Raw genomic sequence first — 19,469 nt, 5'->3', positions numbered from 1 at the left:
AGGTAATACAGTACGCATACAATAAATCTAATTCCGGGGCCCGGGACCCTCTTCAAATGAACCGGATGTTAGATTTATGTGCTTCGCGTCGGATAAGGTCCGACAACTTGATAGCGGCAACTCCCCGTGTTGGGCAGATCAAGCAGGGATGTCGATCCTTTTGGCTTAAGTTTCAATGTTACGAGTCATTTCCCGTAATTATCGAGCAGGGACTTGAATTACGGTCGGCACTCGAGCTACAGGGCTACACCTGGCAGCTGCCCAGGTGGTCCAACTAGTTCTTCCAACCCCTGAAGTTGTTGGGAAGTTGAACGGCGCTGGTTGGCCTGGTCGGCCGAATGATGTGTCAGCATTGCATTTGTTTATTGATTCGGCCGAGGCGAGGCTTTTACCCATCTCCTTAAGTGTTTCGCATCTGCTGCGCAGGGAAATTGTGTACTCATTCACTTACGACCAGACGAAATGATTCGTGCTTCATCTCAATCAGTCAGCCCATCTCAGGGAGGTCGCAGGGTCAAAAAACCTCGGATACGCCTTACATGCCTCAGATGCCGTCGCCGAAAGGTTCGCTGTGGGAAGGAACAACCACAATGCATGAACTGTCAGTCGGCATCCGAAACCTGTGAATATCCTACCGATTTCAGAGACGTTGATACAGGTCGCGTGGTCCCCTCGACAGAACATCACCGTTCAAATTCAACCCCAAATATAGAACCTACTCAGTCGGATAAGTCAGATACTACCTCAGTGAGGGCTACGGAGATACAAGAAACAGACCAGTCAACTGGATATTGTTTTCTCACGTCGTTCCCACGTCTTCACAGACTTGATCAAGGGCCACGACAGAGATCTGTTGGTAAATCTTTCTGGGCCTCCATTGACGGCCAAGAAAAACTTATCGCATCATTTTCTGGTTTCGATCAAGAGGACCCAGAGGGTCTTCCTCCGTCTTATATCTCATCTATCTCACTGGCCATGCTACTTCGCGGCCTTCCGAATGAAGACCAATGCCATGAACTAGTCAAATACTATATGATGGCCGTACACCCAATCTATCCTCTATTGTCCAAAACTAGATTTTTGCCCCATTATGAAGCATTCTGGACGGCACTAGGGGCCGACCCTCCATCCGTGGGATCGCCACTCTTGATACGCGACCCCACGTTCATATGTACCATGTGGGCCATCTTATTTGCCGGTGCTTCAACCGCGCCAGATTCATTTTGGAAATCATCCACCTTTCGTGGAATTGATCAAAGACAAACAATCACCCAGCTGAAAGATGCTTGCGCTGAAAGCTTGGTGGCCTGTCGCCACACTGAATACCCAACTTTGAATACTCTTGTCGCATCTATCTTACATTTTCACTTTACCGAGCAGACGCCTATTCAATCTGCCACTTTTGTGGCCAGCGCTCTTCGCTTGGCCCAAACTATGGGACTTGACGGAAATACAATAGACTTCGCATTGCGGACTGATGATGATGTTGTGTCGGATCATCTAATCTGGCTAGACCTGCAAACTAGTCTTTCCACTGGTTTATATCCTTGTCTTGGAACCACACATGACGCTAATTCTCTCAATGACATGTTTATCCCCAATTCACCTCTTCATCTAGAATTTGATTTGGTTACTGCACGTTTCTACATCCAGTGCTTGGCCGCGAAGGTTCAATCGTCGCTTATGCGTCATATTCAATATAACCCGCGGGCTCAGATATCATTTTTGAAACGCCACACTCAGTTAATAAAGTTGATCTGCACTTCCGTCAACCGATTATTCGATAAGATTCCTGTGCATGGTGTACCAGAAAAGGGGATGATTCCCTTCCGGATCTCCCGTGGAACCCTCGAAAATGACTTTACAGCTTCTGGATCTGAGACTTGGTATGACTTTTGGAATAAAGAGCCTAGTATAACTGGCACATGGACGAGAATGATGTTATCCCTTCTCAAGTTGGAGCTAGTCATCAGCTACCAGAAAATGCTCCTTCCATCTTCAAATGAGACGTCGTCCTTAAGTACCTCTTGCTGGAAAAGGTATGTCCCATTATCATTTCATGGAGGGATTTATGATGCTTATTTTCTTTTTCTGAGTATAGTGTCGCGAGGCTGTGTTTAAAATATCTTCAGATATTCATCCACCTCTTTCAAACTCCCGCTTTCCAGCCCTACTTGTGGTTTCATTCGAAATACTACTGTCCACAGCAGTGCTCTCTTTTAATTTCAATTTACTTGAAGAGCAATAGGGGGACTGAATCGGAACAGAAAGTCGAGATGGAATACTGCGTGAATGAACTGATTGATCTCCTCTGTAACTCCAATCAACTTCGAAGCCCACCTTTTGGGGATTCCCAGGAATCCCAAGGGACGGAATCAGAACAGTCAAAGTCGCTAGGTATCATTATCAGAATTCGAGACGACAGTCTTCGAGAGGATTCTATTTTGGAACCTATGTTTCCCATTGTACCCCAGATACGGGATTCTTCGAAAAACGATGTGATTAAGGAGTTATTTGACTTGAATACTTGGCAACAATATTTAGGCCCCGCAATCTAGGAACTGTTCCAGGATATCTTATAATCGATCCATTCGAGGCAGGATACAGTAAATTGAATGACTTGAAATGCCCAAAATATCCCCTCAAAGCGAAAAAATACCAATATCCTATCTAAATTCCACCGGTAGTGCCGTGATCTTTCTCATCTCCACAATGGTCTCTTCCCATACCTTCTTCTGAACTACATGCCCTGCAGGAGACTGAATATACTTCGAAACTCTAGTAAGATAAAAGAAACCGTTTTAGCACACAGAGATCCACCTCATAGTAGACCCATTATAAGGGGAAAGCAGAAAGTATGCCCAACTTACTCAAGAATCTCCTTATCCCCCATATGTCTCCCATGAGACTCCTCGCCCACAACAACAGCCGCATTCACGACCAAAATCCCCCCAATCTCGACTGGTCTTCCTCTGGCATGTACCAAAAGTCCAACTATCACACGCAATGGCAATGGAAGAAAATCACCCATTCCAGTGCGGAGCATACCAGGACAAATCATGTTCAAAATGATCTTGTCCCCATCCAACCGTGGCGAGAGCTCATACATAAACATAGCACAGAGCAACTTACTATCTGCATAAGATGCCCACGGCAAGAAAGCCGCCTCATTGTCGAATCGACCAAAAACAGACTCACCATCACGAATGGGTGCCTTCATTTCGAAGCTAGTGTTTGATTGGTGTCCGCGACTTCCAATCCACGTAACCCGTACCGGCGAGCCTTTTCTCTCCGCGCTATCATTGAGGTAGGGTAGCAGCTCCGCCAGGAGGAGAACATTTGAGAGATAGTTGACCTGCAACGAACGTTCATGGCCTGATGCGCTGCGCTCATGACTAATTCTACCTAATCCTGCGTTTAGAATCAGGTAGTCGACGGTTGAGATCTGGCGTTTCAATTCGTGAGCGAACGTTTGTACACTTGCGTTGTCATCGACGTCTAGCTTAATCACTTTGATGATGGCATTGGGATTGTTGGTTTTGATCACTGGGTCTTGACGTAGTTCTTCGGCGCAGGATTCCCCTTTTGTTGTGTTTCGAACGGCAAGAACTAGGGTGCTGCATTTTAGACAGAGTAATTGGCGGGCTGTCTCGAGGCCAAGACCTGCACTAGCACCCGTTATAATGGCTGTTTTTCCATGAAGCTCGATGCCAGAAGGGAGGGGAGTGACTTTTGGCTGGAAAAACATCTCTTTGTATGTGAGTTAATGGTTGGTTGAATTGAAACTATAAATGATGCTCAGAGCGACAGAAGATTTTGAAACACTTGAAAAATCTAACTCCGTCTCTCTCTTTTATAAATCTCTGTCTAACTTTCATTTATAATCTGGAATGAAGGATTCAAAATACAAAGCAAACCTATACCAAATATTAACTCGTGTTGACAAATCCAAGCCGATAAGATACAACTTTTATTGATCTGTTCGGCCGAATGCTGAGTCATCAGTTGATGTTATGTAGTTAGCAAGAGAATCTATTCCCGGTCGCAGCTGCTAGTGAGCGTGGGTTGTTGTTGGGCGTAGGTCCGGAATTTTTGAGTTAATTATCCATTTACTTTGAGTTAATTATCCATTTACTTTGAGAACTAAGTATAAATAAAACAGGGGTTCAATATCTTGCATTATAAGATCTGTATGTAAATTTGTTCATAGCATCCTCATCTGTGATTTCAACAATTATTTTCAATTATTGGTTAGTATTAAATTGTTCGAAGAAAGAGAGTGGTAGGTCTATCAAAGAATTTTATATGCAGTATGTAACAAAGAATACACTAGTAGTAGCTGTAGCCTAGTAGTAGAACTTGAAGTATACTATATAGTAGGTACTAAAACTTGGAGACACTCACCACCGTGACATACCCCACTACTAGTATCTTTCTTACTATTTATAGTACATAATATATATCATTATGAATCTCCCTCCAGGGTTACCTACTAGTAGGTATATGTACATCAAGAAGATGACAGATTGGCAAAGACTCGCGCCGCGATCACAAATGAACAGAACCTTGGAAAGAAAAAGAAATTATGTGGCTACCTTGCTCATGGTTCGTTTACCTTCCATGTCTGATGAACCGATATCAAATACTACATGATACAGGGCCTGTCGTAGATCCAAACCCTGATTGGAAGCCAACTTGGACCAACCCAATACTTGACTTGCCTAATGGATTTGCCTTTCAATGTTCGACGCAAGACCAATATCAGGAACCCGGACCTATTATGTTCAACTATCTCGGAACTATGCTGAATTCCAATGTCGCCAACTATTTCAATGGGAAACTCACATTCTCAAGCTCTGGATCATCAATCTATTACTACCGACATCCACGATCTCCGGGCGAGGTTGATTTACAAAGTTCATGGGCAACAAATGACTGCCCATCCGGGAGTGAAAGGTACAAGGACTCTCCTATTAGATCGTTACTATTGCTGGTCTGGGGTGCCCATGGATGTGAGAAACAATATGTGGACAACTGTCAAATTTACAAGCTAAGAGTTGGAGGGACCGCGTTCCTGGGCTGTTGCAGTCTCCCCCCGTGCCTGACGAGCTTTGGCAAAGCGTATCTATAGATTTTTCGGCATCCCCAAGAATAGAGCCGGCTACGACGAGGTCATGGCCGTGGTCGACCGTATCAACAAGAGCACAGTTAGCATAGCTTGTCGTTGCGATATTACTGAGCAATTGCAAAGCTCAAAGCGACTGACGGCTACATGGAAGTTCCATATCCAGCAGGGAATATTCGAGTGCTCCCTGGCAAATGGTTCTACGGAATCAAGAACTTCAAGTTTATTCCACTACATAGGCAATATCTACAAAACAAGCTTCACTCCCATCCGCTTCAGTTTTTAAAACTCTTGACAATCTTTTATTTTCTTTTTTTTTGTTTGGAAAAGATAATTCATCATTTTGATTGAGAATTGACAAAACTCTTTATTAAGCTTTTCCATACTAAGAAGAGAATGATAATTATATCGGTCGGCAATAATGTACGATGTATAGAGATTTTTGTCTACTAATGCTCGAGGGCCGAGGTTTACCCCAACGGCTCGACCCCGACTTGGAGTAAAGGCCGATTCCTGATGTCTTGAGTGGGTTAAACTTCCGATAGACGATGCATGGCTAATTGGTCGCTAATATGGCATCAGATCTAGCCATATATTTAAAGCGGACAGACCTCTTTATCTGATGGCATGTTATATAATGCAAAAATGTCGTGATGAGTCTAGTGACTCTAGCCAGTAAGATATTCGGGGTTAGTATCCTTATATAACCATTATCTTCTAAATCAAATATTGATTTGAATTTTATTACATATATATATATATATATACTTGGCTCGGAGCGTTTATGAGCTTCCTGTAGAGTTGTCTGCTAGAGTCAGCGCGGCAATATGGGCAATCCAGCGACACAAACAATTCGAGTTGTCAAGCAAGCAGATGAAGCGACGAAGTCTACTGACTCTGCCTCTGAAGATGCAACTCAGCTACCTCCTCCACGACGATCATTTCGCTCATTCATTTGGGACACAGATACGCATCTAAAATCGCCTGAGGAGCAACGTCTACTGCTGAAAATTGACGCCGCGATTCTCACCATAGGATGTTTAGGATTTTTCATGAAATACCTTGACCAAGGCAACATAACCAATGCATATGTCTCGGGCATGCAAGAATCACTCTCCATGTACGGAAATCAATATACGTACGCTCAAACAGTGTATACGGTCTCATACGCAGTGATGCAGATCCCAAGTACATTGATCATTCAGCGAATAAGACCGAGTATCTGGCTCGCAGCGATGGAAGTAGGCTGGGCTACTTTTACTTTTGCGCAAGCTGGTATGACGAATGTGAGCCAGCTTTACGCATTCCGGTTCTTGGTAGGCTTTTTTGAGAGTTCGTTCTTCCCTGTGTTACTTTATCTTCTGGGGAGTTGGTATACAAAAACCGAGCTGGCAAAGCGAGTCGCGCTATTTCATATGACTGCTCCTCTGGGGACGGCCTTTAGTGGTTATCTCCAGGCGGCCGTATACAAAAATTTGGATGGGGCTCATGGCCTTGCTGGGTGGAGATGGTTGTACATTATTTGTGGGGTATGTATATCGAAATACGGTAGTCGTTGCCTTGCCTTTTTTTACTTTGCTGACGAGATACATCCACAGTGCATGACGATACCTGTCGGATTTGCGACATTTTTCCTTCTTCCAGATACACCACATACAACTCGGGCTTGGTTCATTACCAGTGAAGAGAAGAACTCGCCATCGAAAGGGTACGGAAAGCTGGGAAGGCTCCGCCTGCGAAGATAACATTGGCCACGGTCAAGCGGACATTTGGCTCTTGGAAGTGGTACGCTTTTGTCTTGGGATATACGGTAAGATCTTCATCGCGGCTAGGGGCAACATTTTCTAATCCGTCCGATATAGTTATATGGAGAGTCCTGTGGCGCTAGTAGCTACTTTGCGATTTGGCTGAAGGCCGAGGGCTTCTCAGTTAGTGATCGAAACGTTATTCCAACCGGTACCTCGTTGATCTCTGGAGGCTGTGTTGTCTTGTGGGGATTCCTCTCGGATTATACGGGAAGCAGATTTGCATGGGTGCTTATACCTTTGGTCAGTAGATGTCGCGGATATGGTTCAGGCTGGTATGAAAAAGCTAACATGATATCCAACAGATCCTTACACTCTTACCAAACGGTATTCTCGCTGCTTGGCCATCAAGTGTCCCTTTGAAAGAATTCGCTTTCTTGACCTGCAATATTCAACTGATGACTGCCGTATTGTAAGTTGCATCTTGGATAGCACCAGTGTTCTGGATATTGCACTGTTGCTAATAAGTTCCTCTACTCACAATAGTTATTCGTGGGCAAACGAAATCTGCGCCGATAATAATGAAGCGAGAGCATTCACTATTAGCAGTATGAATGGTTTCCAGTACGCGGTAGCTGCCTGGTTGCCTATTCTCATTTTTCCTCAGACGATGGCTCCAAATTTCCGTAAGTGAAAATAACTGGTTATTTAAACATGCTACATAGGTTCTTACTGTTTGTCTGTTATAGGATACGGTTTTCCCACCACATTCGCGTTGGTAATTGCGGCAATTGTAGGTGTTATTGCCATTCAATTGTTTGTTCTGCGGGATAGGCGCAAGGGAAAACGAAGCACTCCAGCGAATGAAGATGAAAGCTGGACGGAGGCCTGAATCATATCAATGCTTCAGAGGAAATCATGCAGATACATCAATCAAGATCTTGACATGCTTCTCTTTGTCATGTACGAGTGCTTTTAGTCCCTTCTCTACTACTTTGTCCATAGGAATCTTGCTCGTTATCATAGACATTGGAGTAATTTTTCCTGGGAAGCATTAGTCGAAAAACAGACATACAGTATGCTTTTTCTTTCTGTTCGTTAAATGAAACTTACCGGTGGCCAATGCATCAATAACAGCCTCAAAGTCACTATCATCGTATCCCATAGTGCCGACAATATGTTTTTCGCCGACAATGAAATGAATTGCATTGAGAGTTGGTGGTTTCTCCCAAAGAGAAACTAAAACTGTCGTTCCACGGACCTTTAGAGCGCTCATGGCAAGATCCAACCCAGCCTGAGTTCCGGAGGTTTCAAAGGCTACTGCAGTACCTATACCATTGCCACGGGTAGTCTGCGTCAATGCTCGAACTTCTGTAAGAGCATCCACCTTCGTCGGGTTTAGAACTTTCGATGCGCCAAAGGTACGAGCAAATTCCCCTCGATTCTCTGAAAATTCCACAACAATTATCTCTTCAATTCCTTGAGATCTAAGGACTTGGACAATGGCAAGACCAATTGGTCCGGCACCAACCACCAGTACTATATCGTCTTTCTGGATTGGAGTGCGGCTAACAGCGTGCCAAGCGACAGATATAGGCTCAACCAATGCTAATCATAGAAGTTAGATAAATATTGATATATCAAGATCATGATAAATATTCATACCTCCCATATCTAATGGTATCGAGTCTGGAAGCCGAAACACATGTTTCTTGTCTATAGCAACATGGTCTGATAACCCGCCCGATCGACCTAGTTTTCGAGAGACCATGAAGTCAGTATAAACCGGTCACAGTCGATATTATCCATGTCCTCAATAACTCACTACTAAATCCAATAAATCCAAGGTTATAGCACGAGTTACTTCTTCCTATTTGACAGTTCCCGCATGTTCCATCGCTGAGACTGGGATTAACAGCAACTTTGTCACCAATATTGAACCCAGATACCCCTTCCCCCACTTCTTCTATCGTTCCACTAAACTCATGACCCAAAGTGGTCGGTAACTTGTCCCCTGTTATCCGATGAGGATTGACAGGAACGGCTATTGGGCCACCAAGATACTCGTGCAAATCTATCTTCTGTTAGACCGGGGTTCAAATGACAGGGGTCCAAAATCCCTACCACTTCCGCAGATCCCTACAAAGGCGGGCTTGATCTAATTGGATATATGATTTTTAACTCAGGTTGAAAGGATTTTAGGTGATCGATGTATCATACTTTTACCTGCCCGGGGCCACATATGGGTTCCTCAATCTCATCCACTCGAACATCTTCTCTTCCGTGGAAACGAACGGCCCGCATGTCAGGCAGGTCTTCGGTCTTCACTTTTATATGAACTTATGGGATAATAGGTGAAACTCTCAACGGGTTCTGGGATGAGAAGTCAAGTCCTTGCTTGTTCGAAATAAAATCAATAGATCCTGTCAAGTCGTTTTTATAATAGATGCTAATGCGACCCCCTCTCCTTCCCAATAGGGTAAGTTTTGCGGGCGGGGTTAGGTTTCCGATGTCATCCAAATGTACGCATGTGCATGTAGGCACAATGCCGATATGGTATCTACGAGGGTCAACTTGTTTCAAAACAAATTCTACACAAAATTCGACGGAGGCAATTGCCGCTGCTGATGAATGGCATCAAGATGAAAGAGGACAGAATACCTAAATATCAACGTTCCGCCGGGCATGCATGAGTGTAAAACGTTTCAAAAATTGCTACAAGTTTTATGAGCGGAGATCATCATTTACGAAGAGGAAATAGATGAGCTTAAAATCAATTGTATTAGAGCTCAGCTCAAAATGTTAGTCGTTACATAGGACTTCACTTGCTCTTTCGAGAGAGAAGTCCTTTCAATGCCTCCGTTTCCCCCTCCAGCTTCGAAACCTTAAGCCTCAGCTCATCACGTTCTTTCCGGATAAGTTCCAACTCGTCTTCGAGAGTCTTCATCTGATCGACACGCCGCTGCCGACATCTCCGAGCCGCAAGTGTATTCAGTCTGCGTTTTTCTACGCGAGACGAGTCAACACGACCCAGGGCGTCATCACCCAGCGAATTCGCAGGACTAGACTTAGATGTTGCAACGGAAGCCGGGACTTGAGATGCAGGTGAAGAATGCGAAAGCCCATCTATATGGAAATTAGAAACCGGCCAAATGCATGACTTGATGGTTTAAGAGAATCTCACCTTGGGAATTCGCCGAACTAGGAATGAAAGAGGAAGTGTTCTGAGACTGTTGCTCAAGGGAGCCCGAGTCTGAGAGGGAAGCGAAGGCGGTCGCCACACCGTATGGGTCCGTGACAGACATATCAAGTCCGCCCGCGGCCGTAGAGTAAGGGGTAGCATGATGGTGGTTGGTAGAGATAAAATTCCAGTCGATATCGGAGAAAGACAGTTCGGGTTCTGTCCAGAGATCCGACTGCTGCGCAGCAAAGGTATCAAAGGATTGGTTGAGTGGTGTCGCTGCAGGAATGCACAACGACGGATCGAAAGAAGAAAAGGAGTATTGCGAAAAATCACGGGAATAATTAAATAGATCCGGAAACCCCGTCAACGCCGCACTCGGGGAATTCTGAGATACGCCGCTGCTGGGGCTGCCAGTAGATAAACGCGACCTGGGAAATGGCTGCGCTGCTGGTGCAAGAACAGGCCGCCATGACGAGATAGTTTAGACGGGCCGGTGCGGGCCCGTGGCGCGTAAAAAGCGGTTGAAAGGTTGGAGTAAACGCCCGAGGGAAGGGGGTCTTGACTCTTTAGGTGATCAAAATTCTCGGTCTAGGAAGGCCGAGGAGTGGTGTCCTGAGGAAGAAACGAAAAGGCGAAACGAAGGACTATCTCCATCATATACCTGGGGGTGGGGATCCCTGGAGATCAGGCCCCCAAAATCGTATCCACTTCATGTCGGATATCACTGGTTGATATCTGCTTCGCCCCCTCCAAAATCTCACGACTCATTATGACTCATGGCGCTAGTGATCTCCATTGACCAACCAGCAATGGCGTAGATCATGGTTTAGCCCTATCCCATTGTAACCCAAGAATCAGCCCAATCAGAGTCAAAGGATCAAGATCATTTCGCTGCGTTTTTCTCTAAAGAGCCATGTTAGGTGGATCTAGCCGACAAGAAGATTTACTCCTTCAAATAATATCAGCATCATGAATTGAGTTCTTCAAGATCTTGAACACTGACTAAAGACAGGGATCTCGTTGTGCGAAAGAGTTCACTACCTCAATGTCATACTCAATTGTACCATATGACGCGTTTTTCCAATGGCGATCACGACAGTAGAGCCAAATTGTAGACTTCAATGAACTCTAGAGAAGAAACGAGACATGGCCCTTACAGCTATGCTTTATAGGTCCTCGAGACACGAAATTAATGTAAATATTAGGTCTGAAAATAGCACTAGGACGTTGGATTGAGACAATTCACTAAATATCTTAGCACCCAGCGCTGAAATCATTATTCCCAGTGCCAACGTTACTAATTGATACTAGTATCGTATATGCCTCTCCCGCCCCTATACAAACGTATTCATTTACTAGGAACTATTTCCAATGTATAAACATCATGATACCCTTTAAAAACTTATTCTCGGGGATATTTGCGACAGTGGCTAGCTAACGTTACTGACGGGAAAGAGAGATCCCTAAAAAACTAAAAACCCTTGATTCTATACATCTGAAGATGTGCAGCCAGGATTATTCTTGAGGTCGATATCTCCTTAGCATGATACTACCTCATTCTGAAGTCCACGATCTCATATTCTACTTTATTCTACATGTGCACCTTTGTACCAGGTATCGTCTTCTTTGTTACTATCCTGCCTATATCTTCGTTTTGTCCGTGAGATTACTGCCTATCTACGACCTTGAATATCAAACTTTTGGAACTGTGCCACCGAAAACAGTAACAGTATACAACATGAAGATCCCGCTAATCCAAGGTTCAAAACTAGGTTAGCATTTCTATATGACTATATAGAAGAATTGGGTTTTAGTAAGTCCTGAATATTTCATCATCCACGCCCGGATGATCGCTCATCATCATGATGTGGATGTATACTAATCTTTTCCAATGCCAGCTTCATGGAAGCAAAAGAAATAAAGCTCCACCACCAAGTTCAGGAAGCATATGGAAGACGGAAAGTGATTGAATTACTTAATTCTCAATCCATTTGAAAAATCAACTACATTATGGGCAAATCAAGTTGGTACATAATCATACAAAGTTAGTCGTGTGCTTTGAATAGAACCTAGCTGAGTCATCGGGATAGTTCGGATGCCGCGACAAGAAAAAAAGGGGTAAATGAAAATGCGGAAGCTTCACTTGATCATTTTGAAGAATTTTTGAGCTTTCCAGACCGATCCCATGGTCCTGGGCTTGCCTGTCAAGTTGATGCACCTTAGGAGTGCCACCCGACTGTGGGCGGGTACCATAACGCGGGGCCAATCGATGACACAGATCCGTGCCCCTCCTCGAATTTCTTTTCTTTCATCTCCTCAACGCGCATTCACCATGGCGACCGCAGCTGCCCCCGAGTCCTCTCTCCTCTCCCTCCTCTACCGTTCATACCCAGCCGCCATCTCCCCTGATGCCACAGAGCCCGATTACCTCCATGCTTCGCCCAAGATCTTCCCTCAGGTGAAGTTCGCCGAGACCGAGGAGGCCGACATCAAGCAATGGCTTAACACCGTCAGCGGCTTGAAGACTGCTCTCGCCAGCAATGACAAGTCCGTTTTTGACTCTATTCTGGCCCAGCTGAACACCCATCTCGCCACCCGTACTACCCTGCTTGGTGCGAAGCCTTCGGTCGCTGACATCGCCGTTTACGCTCTTGTTGCTCCTCTCGTTGAAAAATGGTCTCCCGAGGAGCGAACAGGCGAGAAGGGCTACCACCACATTGTGCGCCATGTCGACTTTGTCCAGAACGCACGCCTTTTCGCTCTGCAGATTCCTGAGGAGGAGAAGGTTGTTATTGATGTGAACGATGTCAAGTTCGTGCCTAAGCCTGTTGATGCTAAGGAGGAGAAGGAGCGCAAGAAGAAGGAGAAGGCTGCTCAGCAGAATGCTGGTGCTGAGGGTCAGAAGCCTCTTGTTGTCGGCCAGGGCAAGCCCGCGAAGGCTGAGAAGGGCGACGCTGCCCCGACCGATGCTGCTGCCGCTGCCGCCGCCGCTGGTCACAAGACCGGCAAGAAGGAAAAGAAGGAGAAGGCCCCCAAGGCTCCTAAAGCCCCTGCTGCTCCTGCTACTCCTCCCTCCCCCTCTCTCATCGATTTGCGTGTTGGCCACATCCTGCGCGCCATCAACCACCCCAACGCCGACTCCCTCTTCGTCTCCACCATTGACTGTGGTGACGCTCCCGGCTCCGATAACACCTCTTTGGATGAGGAGACTGGCAAGACCGTCCGCACCGTGTGCTCTGGTCTCAATGGCCTTATCCCCTTGGCTGAGATGCAGAACCGCAAGATCGTTGCTGTCTGCAACCTGAAGCCTGTTACCATGCGTGGCATCAAGTCCGCAGCTATGGTTCTCGCTGCCTCTCCTCGTGTTGAGGAGGGTGCTGACTCACACGCTGGACCCGTCGAGCTTGTTATTCCTCCTTCCGATGCCCCTGCTGGTGAGCGCATTAGCTTCCAGGGCTGGGCCGAGGGCGAGCCTGAGAAGCAGCTTAACCCCAAGAAGAAGGTCTGGGAGACCTTCCAGCCTGGCTTCGGTACCAACGATGACCTCGAGGTTGTGTTTGACAGCAACGCTGTCCCAACTGTGAAGGACCAGGAAGGCAAGCCCCCTGTCGGCAAGCTTGTTACCGCCTCGGGTGTTATCTGTGTTGTCAAGACTCTGAAGGGCGCCACTGTGCGGTAAAAAGGATATTGTTCTTTGAGGGACGGTGAATCATATCAAAATAAGCAGCCATTGCATGCATACCCACGAGAAGATGACAATAAAATAGCAAAATCTATAGCAAAAAAATTTATTTCTGTTCATATATCCTCAGACAAGGTCATGCTTTATCATGACTTCAAGGTTCCCTTATACAACTACAACTTGCTTTGAAACAGTTGAGTAGATAAAGCTGCGAAGATTCTGTTTCTATTTGGAATATTTACAATATTTGCCTGCAGATAGTCATCACTTTTCAAGCCTCTCATGCACCCATACTAGCGATGATCCTGCATCACGTATGAGTTGCAACGCCCAAAGATGGGCCACGCTTGTCGAAAACAACATAATATGACCTCAAGAACATATCACCAAAGATCTGGAAGTCGGATCCAGAACATGATTGTACACCACCATAGCACACTATATGAAACCCACGATTAGCACAAATTCGGCACCACGAATGAGATCAACAACTTACTCGTTTCACCCGACGTTTTATTAGTACCAACTTCAGCATACTCCAACACTGATCCCGGAACAACCGCCTTGAACGATGAACCCATCCCCAGAGTCAAATTAGGCAAATCGACAGAGCATGGATAAATGTATCCACCCACACTACTCGAATAAGAGGATCCTTTGACCGCCTCATAATACACTTCAACGACATCCGGACTAAGCAGCAACAGCGTGGTACCAGTGTCAGCAATAGCAGCTGTGACATTGGTTATTTCGCGCGTAGCCCCCGACCCAACAGCGTATTGAGTTGAATCAAACTGCCAGAATCCAGCCGATGAATCGATACTAATATTCGCCATTATTCCGGTATACAAACTGTGATCGATTTTGCCGAATCCATACTCGCCGACTCCGTCGCTACGCAGACGAGCTGTGAAGACCGGTTCTTCAAGTTCTGCTGCGATATTATCGAAGAAGGTCTTCTGAGGACCTGGCTCGAAGCTGTTCAGTGATGAAAAGCTAAGTCCAACCAGTCCGTTGGAGCTTGTATCCTCGATGAATTCACTGGACACTTCGACTGGGAGACCAAAGACCTGATTTTTAACAATCGCTCCGCCGATGTTAACTGTATCTTGACCTAGGTAGCCAGCCGCAGAGGAACTGTCTCCGTAAGAGATATCGAACTCCCCATTCACGTATTGGAAGGTACTAGACTTCTCGGGGTCATAGGTCTCATGGCCTTTTGTCGCCGAGGATGAAAGAAGGGTGTTCATAACCCACCTGAAATACCAAACATATCAATATCCAATCCTGACTTTGGCAATCTCACAATAAATAAACTTACATATCTGCAGACCCAGTATCAAAGTCCAGTGTAATATTCTGACCACCAATCACAACGGGTGACACAAATTCAGATCCACCCTCCACCGACGTAGCAGTGACTGTTCCCTCCTGGTCTGAATCGGTCGAGCTATCACTGCTGCTTGATGAAGTTGAAGAGCTCTGATGTCCATTGCCACCAAATCCGCCAAAGCCACCGAAGAATGGCTCGAAATCATCCATACCTCCGCCGTCCATTTGAGAAGCTGAGATCCCATATTTGCGATATGCTTTGCGAATAGCGGTAGATCCATCACGCACATAGTTGCTGCGTTTGACCCGTTCAACGCGGAAGGACCTGCTTTTTCGAACAGGTCGAAGTAAGCCTGATGGAGCGGCTAACACTTCGTAGCTCAGACATACTACGAGAATAAGAGAAAGTATAAGATGCATTGTGGTTGGGTTGGTATTCGCACGGCGAATTTCCAAGGAATGTGTTGTGCGATATCAGACCACAAAAGAACTTAATGAATAAAAATAAAAATTTGCCTTGGAGCTTTTGGATGAATGATTGGGTTTGTTGCCTTTTGTTTGTCTCAGTGAATGAGAATGAATGTCAATATGTACGAAAGAGAGACAAGGCACAGCCTAAGTCAATGGGTACCTGTTCCGGCAGGCAATCAAATGAATGATAGAGAAAGAAAAAGACAAGAGAAAAAATTGCCCCTAGAGCGAAAGGAATGATTCAAATCCAGCTGGCGACAGAAAGAGATATTCACATAGGAGATGGGCGTCTACAGATCTATAAAGCCTACGGTCAAGGCAACTTCCGGATCCACAACACCCATAGAAGTATACAGAAAACCCCCACAAACTAAAACCGAAGAGTACGTAGTCCACTCCACCGCTGTTTCCAATATCCAAGCCATTTCCTACATCTAACCTATCAGCAGCACGACTGCAAACCGATGTGGCAGGTCAGACTCAACGATTCTCAGAATGCGCGCCTCAGCTGCCTCTCTTTGGAGGCGTCACAGTGGAGTCGTCGATCAGCGCGTGAGATAGGATGTCCATTTGCTCCTGACAGTTCATCTGTATCTAACACGTCAATGTTTTATGTTGGTGGAGCACCTCCTGGCGCGTCGGTCTGACAGGTGAAAAGGTGGAGGTGGATTATGGTTGGATGGTAATTTGTTCTGAAACAGTGCATGGGCGGGTGCAGGACCAATCAACGTGCGTGATTCATCTTCCCCCTTGCACATGAGTATAGAGGCAAATGCTCCGCCATTATTATGGGAACTACCGAATGTTCTTGGGTTTTTTAATGAGGTCTAGACTTATTTTCAGGGGTTTCGGGGAAATGGATGGGTTCGTGGAGATATAGTAGGGATCGGATTGCGTGGTCGCATTTTAGTAGAGAACAAATAGCTAGTAGTGATGATGTTCGGTTTTGATACGTGACATCAGATTAATTACTGAAGCGCATAAAGTATGTTTCAATATCATTGTACTATTATACATTTCAAGCTTGTAAAGTAGTTGAGCATGTGTGTTAGGGAATTGAAGTAAATTACTTGTAGGCTGGTCGACATTGGCCAAGATTTGCCCAGCCATAAAATAGGAACATGTCCCCGAAAAGGGTATATGGGCCATACCAAGACCTTTATGAGGTTAAGATGTCATGTTTCATCCGAATTGACATAGTTGAAGGACCCGTATTATGTATGCCGTGCCGCCAAGCTATCTCTAACGGCACGGTGTAGCCATGGCGTCCCAACCGGAGATTAAAATATAGTGAACTAGGTTCAAGGAAGGTTGGAGCCGAGTTTGCAAGGGAAGTTCTCTTGTACCAAACTCCAAAATTAGGCCTATCAATCTATAGTGGTTTGCTTCGACAAAGTAAAATAAAAATATGAGATTATTTCATTCGTAGGATCGTATAATTCATGATATCAAAATATAACACTATGCAAGAACGCCGCAGATGGAGCCCATCCATCAAAACCAAATGCGTAACGCTAATAAACAGAGTTGCTCTCAGCAGTACTTCAACCAACCATGTCCTCGGGGAGAACATCGTCCGCATTTTCTCCAACCGCTTCTCCAACTGCTCGAACAACTCGCTTAATAGCCTTCGACGCAGGACTATCAGGGAAATTTTCTACAAAACTCTCGCCATAGTCGCACGCCATACCAACGCGAGGATCGAGAGGCACAGCTCCCAAGAATGGAATCCCCATTTTCTTAGCCAGCCGGCGCCCTCCACCTGTAGTCGCCCGGAAAATTTGCGACTCGTGCGTACAGTTCGGACACACAAAGCCAGACATATTCTCGACTAATCCGAGAATAGGAATTCCCGCCTTGCGACAGAAGTCAATCTCCTTGCGGACATCGAGTAGCGAAACCTCTTGCGGGGTAGTCACAACCACCGCACCGTCGACACCAGATTCTTTAAGCAGGGAATTGACAGACAAATGCTCGTCGGATGTTCCAGGTGGGGTATCGACAATCAAGTAATCCAGCTCACCCCAGTCCACATCCTTGAGGAACTGCTTGATCAGTCCATTCTTCTTGGGTCCACGCCAGATAACTGCATCGTCCCTGTTCGGCAGCATAAACTGCACACTCATCGCGCCCAGATTATCCGTAACCCAAACAGGGCTCCAGCCGGCATTACTGACGTGAATAGTCTCCGCCTCGACGCCCATCATCTTCGGGATAGAGGGTCCACAAATATCCGTATCCATGATTCCAACGGTTGAGTCTGGGTTCGCCGCAAAGGCATGTGCGAGTAGGGTCGAAAAGGTGGATTTTCCGACTCCGCCTTTACCGGAAAGAACGAGGATCTTGTGTCGGATCTGAGAGAGTCGTTCGGTGATAATCGGGATATCGGGGTCGGGTCCCTTAGGCGCGGAGGCGCAAATTTGCTGATTCGGACATCCTGCACATGCATCGCCTTGACCGGCCTTCTCAGACTCGGGCCCAGGGCAGTGCTCTACAACACGCGTTAGATTCTCTTATACTTCAAATGTTGGCCTTCATTTCCCCGCACATGAAAACATACCTGGTTCTGGGGCTACCAGGTTCGGTGCCCGCTTGGCTGGCGCGGCGAAAGATGCCTCATCGTTTGGCTCTTCCACGTATGGTGCCATCGCGATGAATCTAATTATTCAAGGCAAGGTGGTAGTCGCGCAAAGGAAGACCGAACGTTTCGAGAAATTCCGTAGAGTGGCGGATATGATTGATAAGCGGGATGACTAACCGGCGCTCGCGATTGGCGCTGCGGTTTCGGAGCAGAGGTCAACTGGCTCATCTCGTATACTAGGAATATCATTCGCGCAATTGAAGGTTTAGGACTAACATTATGAAAAAGAAATGAGATGAATATTAGGCTAGTATTGTGGCTTAGTTCAGTTTGCAGAACTAGGAACCGTAAGCACCCAAAAATGCGGAAGGAGAAAGGATTTACCAGGATTTCTCTCCTCATCTTCGTACTTCATGCAATTGTTTGTATTTCGCCCTAAGAAGTAACTGCATTGTCGATTCTTACGTTGCTAAAACGCGGGATGGCTATGCGGAGATTCTGATGCATCCTTCAAGTCTGGTCTGGTCTAGAGGGTTAGGATTTGGACCATTCATTGGAACGAATTAAAGTACTTCATGCACACAGACTTCCTTGTCCTGTCAGAACCTTCGCAACGACCCAAATCTTTATTCTTTGGCGCTTTTTAAATGATCCCGGGTGGGACAGGCCAATGCAGTTGCATCACAGCGGGGTCAGAGCTGCTGCAGTCTGCCTGTCGCATAATGTACCCGCTTTGATCTCGTTGGTTGAATAGTCAAACCCCTCGTTGGATATGTATTTCGATTAGGAGACTTTTTACTATCCATTATCAATCTCCCTCGGGCACATTTATGCCAAGCGCTTGAACATATTTCCTTGTTCTTGTTGACGCTTCGTTCTCTAGTAGTTGATGTCACTTGCCTGCAAGCTACTTGACTATACATTACCCACTCCCCCATTGCCCCCATTGATTTGCCGAGAAGGCTCTCGTCCTCCGTACTCTCCCGGACACCCCCATCAGGATATACATAGAAATTCCTTTACTAGTTTCAATATGCATGGCAGAGTGGATTGGAGGGATGCACAGCAGCCACGGCAGCGCCCGAGCCTGGACACCTGTGCTTCTCCCCCACTTTGTCGTAGTCAAGGTCAATGTGCGACCAACATTGCGTGGGAATTGGTTCGGAAGCTAGGAAACCCGGGGGGGGGGATAAGGGTGAAGAGTTTTCGATTCGTAGTGGTTGACCGGGAGTAATGAATTCGGTTGGGAAACGATCGCAGTAGCTTCTTTCCCTTTCTGCTTCATTCGAGGGCCCGCCGACACTAAGTAACTCTCTTGTGTGCCATTCACCTATGGGAGACGTCCTAGT

General features: G+C 46.0%; 8 protein-coding genes across 8 annotated transcripts; 3 read left to right on the top strand and 5 right to left on the bottom strand.

Annotated features, from left to right (window-relative positions):
* Positions 1-462: 462 nt before the first annotated feature.
* On the top strand, positions 463-2,121 carry N7478_004513 (Zn(II)2Cys6 transcription factor; the record flags this gene model as incomplete). Its single annotated transcript, XM_056920727.1, has 1 exon — positions 463-2,121. One exon carries the CDS (start codon positions 463-465, stop codon positions 2,119-2,121), a length of 1,659 nt encoding a protein of 552 aa, XP_056778764.1.
* Positions 2,122-2,666: 545 nt separating this feature from the next.
* On the bottom strand, positions 2,667-3,748 carry N7478_004512 (uncharacterized protein; the record flags this gene model as incomplete). Its single annotated transcript, XM_056920726.1, has 2 exons — positions 2,667-2,778; positions 2,871-3,748. The coding sequence occupies 2 exons, from the start codon at positions 3,746-3,748 to the stop codon at positions 2,667-2,669; spliced, it is 990 nt and encodes a 329-aa protein (XP_056778763.1).
* A 2,204-nt stretch (positions 3,749-5,952) lies between these two features.
* On the top strand, positions 5,953-7,762 carry N7478_004511 (uncharacterized protein; the record flags this gene model as incomplete). The annotated part of the gene is made up of 6 exons (XM_056920725.1): positions 5,953-6,654; positions 6,770-6,910; positions 6,988-7,173; positions 7,236-7,342; positions 7,417-7,556; positions 7,620-7,762. The coding sequence occupies 6 exons, from the start codon at positions 5,953-5,955 to the stop codon at positions 7,760-7,762; spliced, it is 1,419 nt and encodes a 472-aa protein (XP_056778762.1).
* A 24-nt stretch (positions 7,763-7,786) lies between these two features.
* On the bottom strand, positions 7,787-8,542 carry N7478_004510 (uncharacterized protein; the record flags this gene model as incomplete). Its single annotated transcript, XM_056920724.1, has 3 exons — positions 7,787-7,914; positions 7,984-8,478; positions 8,536-8,542. The coding sequence occupies 3 exons, from the start codon at positions 8,540-8,542 to the stop codon at positions 7,787-7,789; spliced, it is 630 nt and encodes a 209-aa protein (XP_056778761.1).
* A 1,149-nt stretch (positions 8,543-9,691) lies between these two features.
* On the bottom strand, positions 9,692-10,524 carry N7478_004509 (bZIP transcription factor JlbA/IDI-4; the record flags this gene model as incomplete). The annotated part of the gene is made up of 3 exons (XM_056920723.1): positions 9,692-9,996; positions 10,055-10,330; positions 10,449-10,524. The coding sequence occupies 3 exons, from the start codon at positions 10,522-10,524 to the stop codon at positions 9,692-9,694; spliced, it is 657 nt and encodes a 218-aa protein (XP_056778760.1).
* Positions 10,525-12,386: 1,862 nt separating this feature from the next.
* On the top strand, positions 12,387-13,733 carry N7478_004508 (putative cofactor for methionyl- and glutamyl-tRNA synthetases; the record flags this gene model as incomplete). Its single annotated transcript, XM_056920722.1, has 1 exon — positions 12,387-13,733. One exon carries the CDS (start codon positions 12,387-12,389, stop codon positions 13,731-13,733), a length of 1,347 nt encoding a protein of 448 aa, XP_056778759.1.
* Positions 13,734-14,046: 313 nt separating this feature from the next.
* Positions 14,047-15,488, bottom strand: N7478_004507 (pepsin-like aspartic protease; the record flags this gene model as incomplete). Its single annotated transcript, XM_056920721.1, has 3 exons — positions 14,047-14,174; positions 14,233-14,993; positions 15,058-15,488. 3 exons carry the CDS (start codon positions 15,486-15,488, stop codon positions 14,047-14,049), a joined length of 1,320 nt encoding a protein of 439 aa, XP_056778758.1.
* Positions 15,489-17,083: 1,595 nt separating this feature from the next.
* On the bottom strand, positions 17,084-18,187 carry nbp35 (Fe-S cluster-binding ATPase; the record flags this gene model as incomplete). The annotated part of the gene is made up of 2 exons (XM_056920720.1): positions 17,084-18,030; positions 18,100-18,187. The coding sequence occupies 2 exons, from the start codon at positions 18,185-18,187 to the stop codon at positions 17,084-17,086; spliced, it is 1,035 nt and encodes a 344-aa protein (XP_056778757.1).
* Positions 18,188-19,469: the final 1,282 nt, after the last annotated feature.

The sequence above is a fragment of the Penicillium angulare genome (assembly GCF_028827245.1).
Source record: "Penicillium angulare strain IBT 27051 chromosome Unknown utg000004l_segment0_segment0, whole genome shotgun sequence".
NCBI lineage: Eukaryota > Fungi > Ascomycota > Eurotiomycetes > Eurotiales > Aspergillaceae > Penicillium > Penicillium angulare.
Note: the sequence above shows the minus strand (reverse complement) of the source record. Positions and strands in the feature narration are given on the sequence as shown.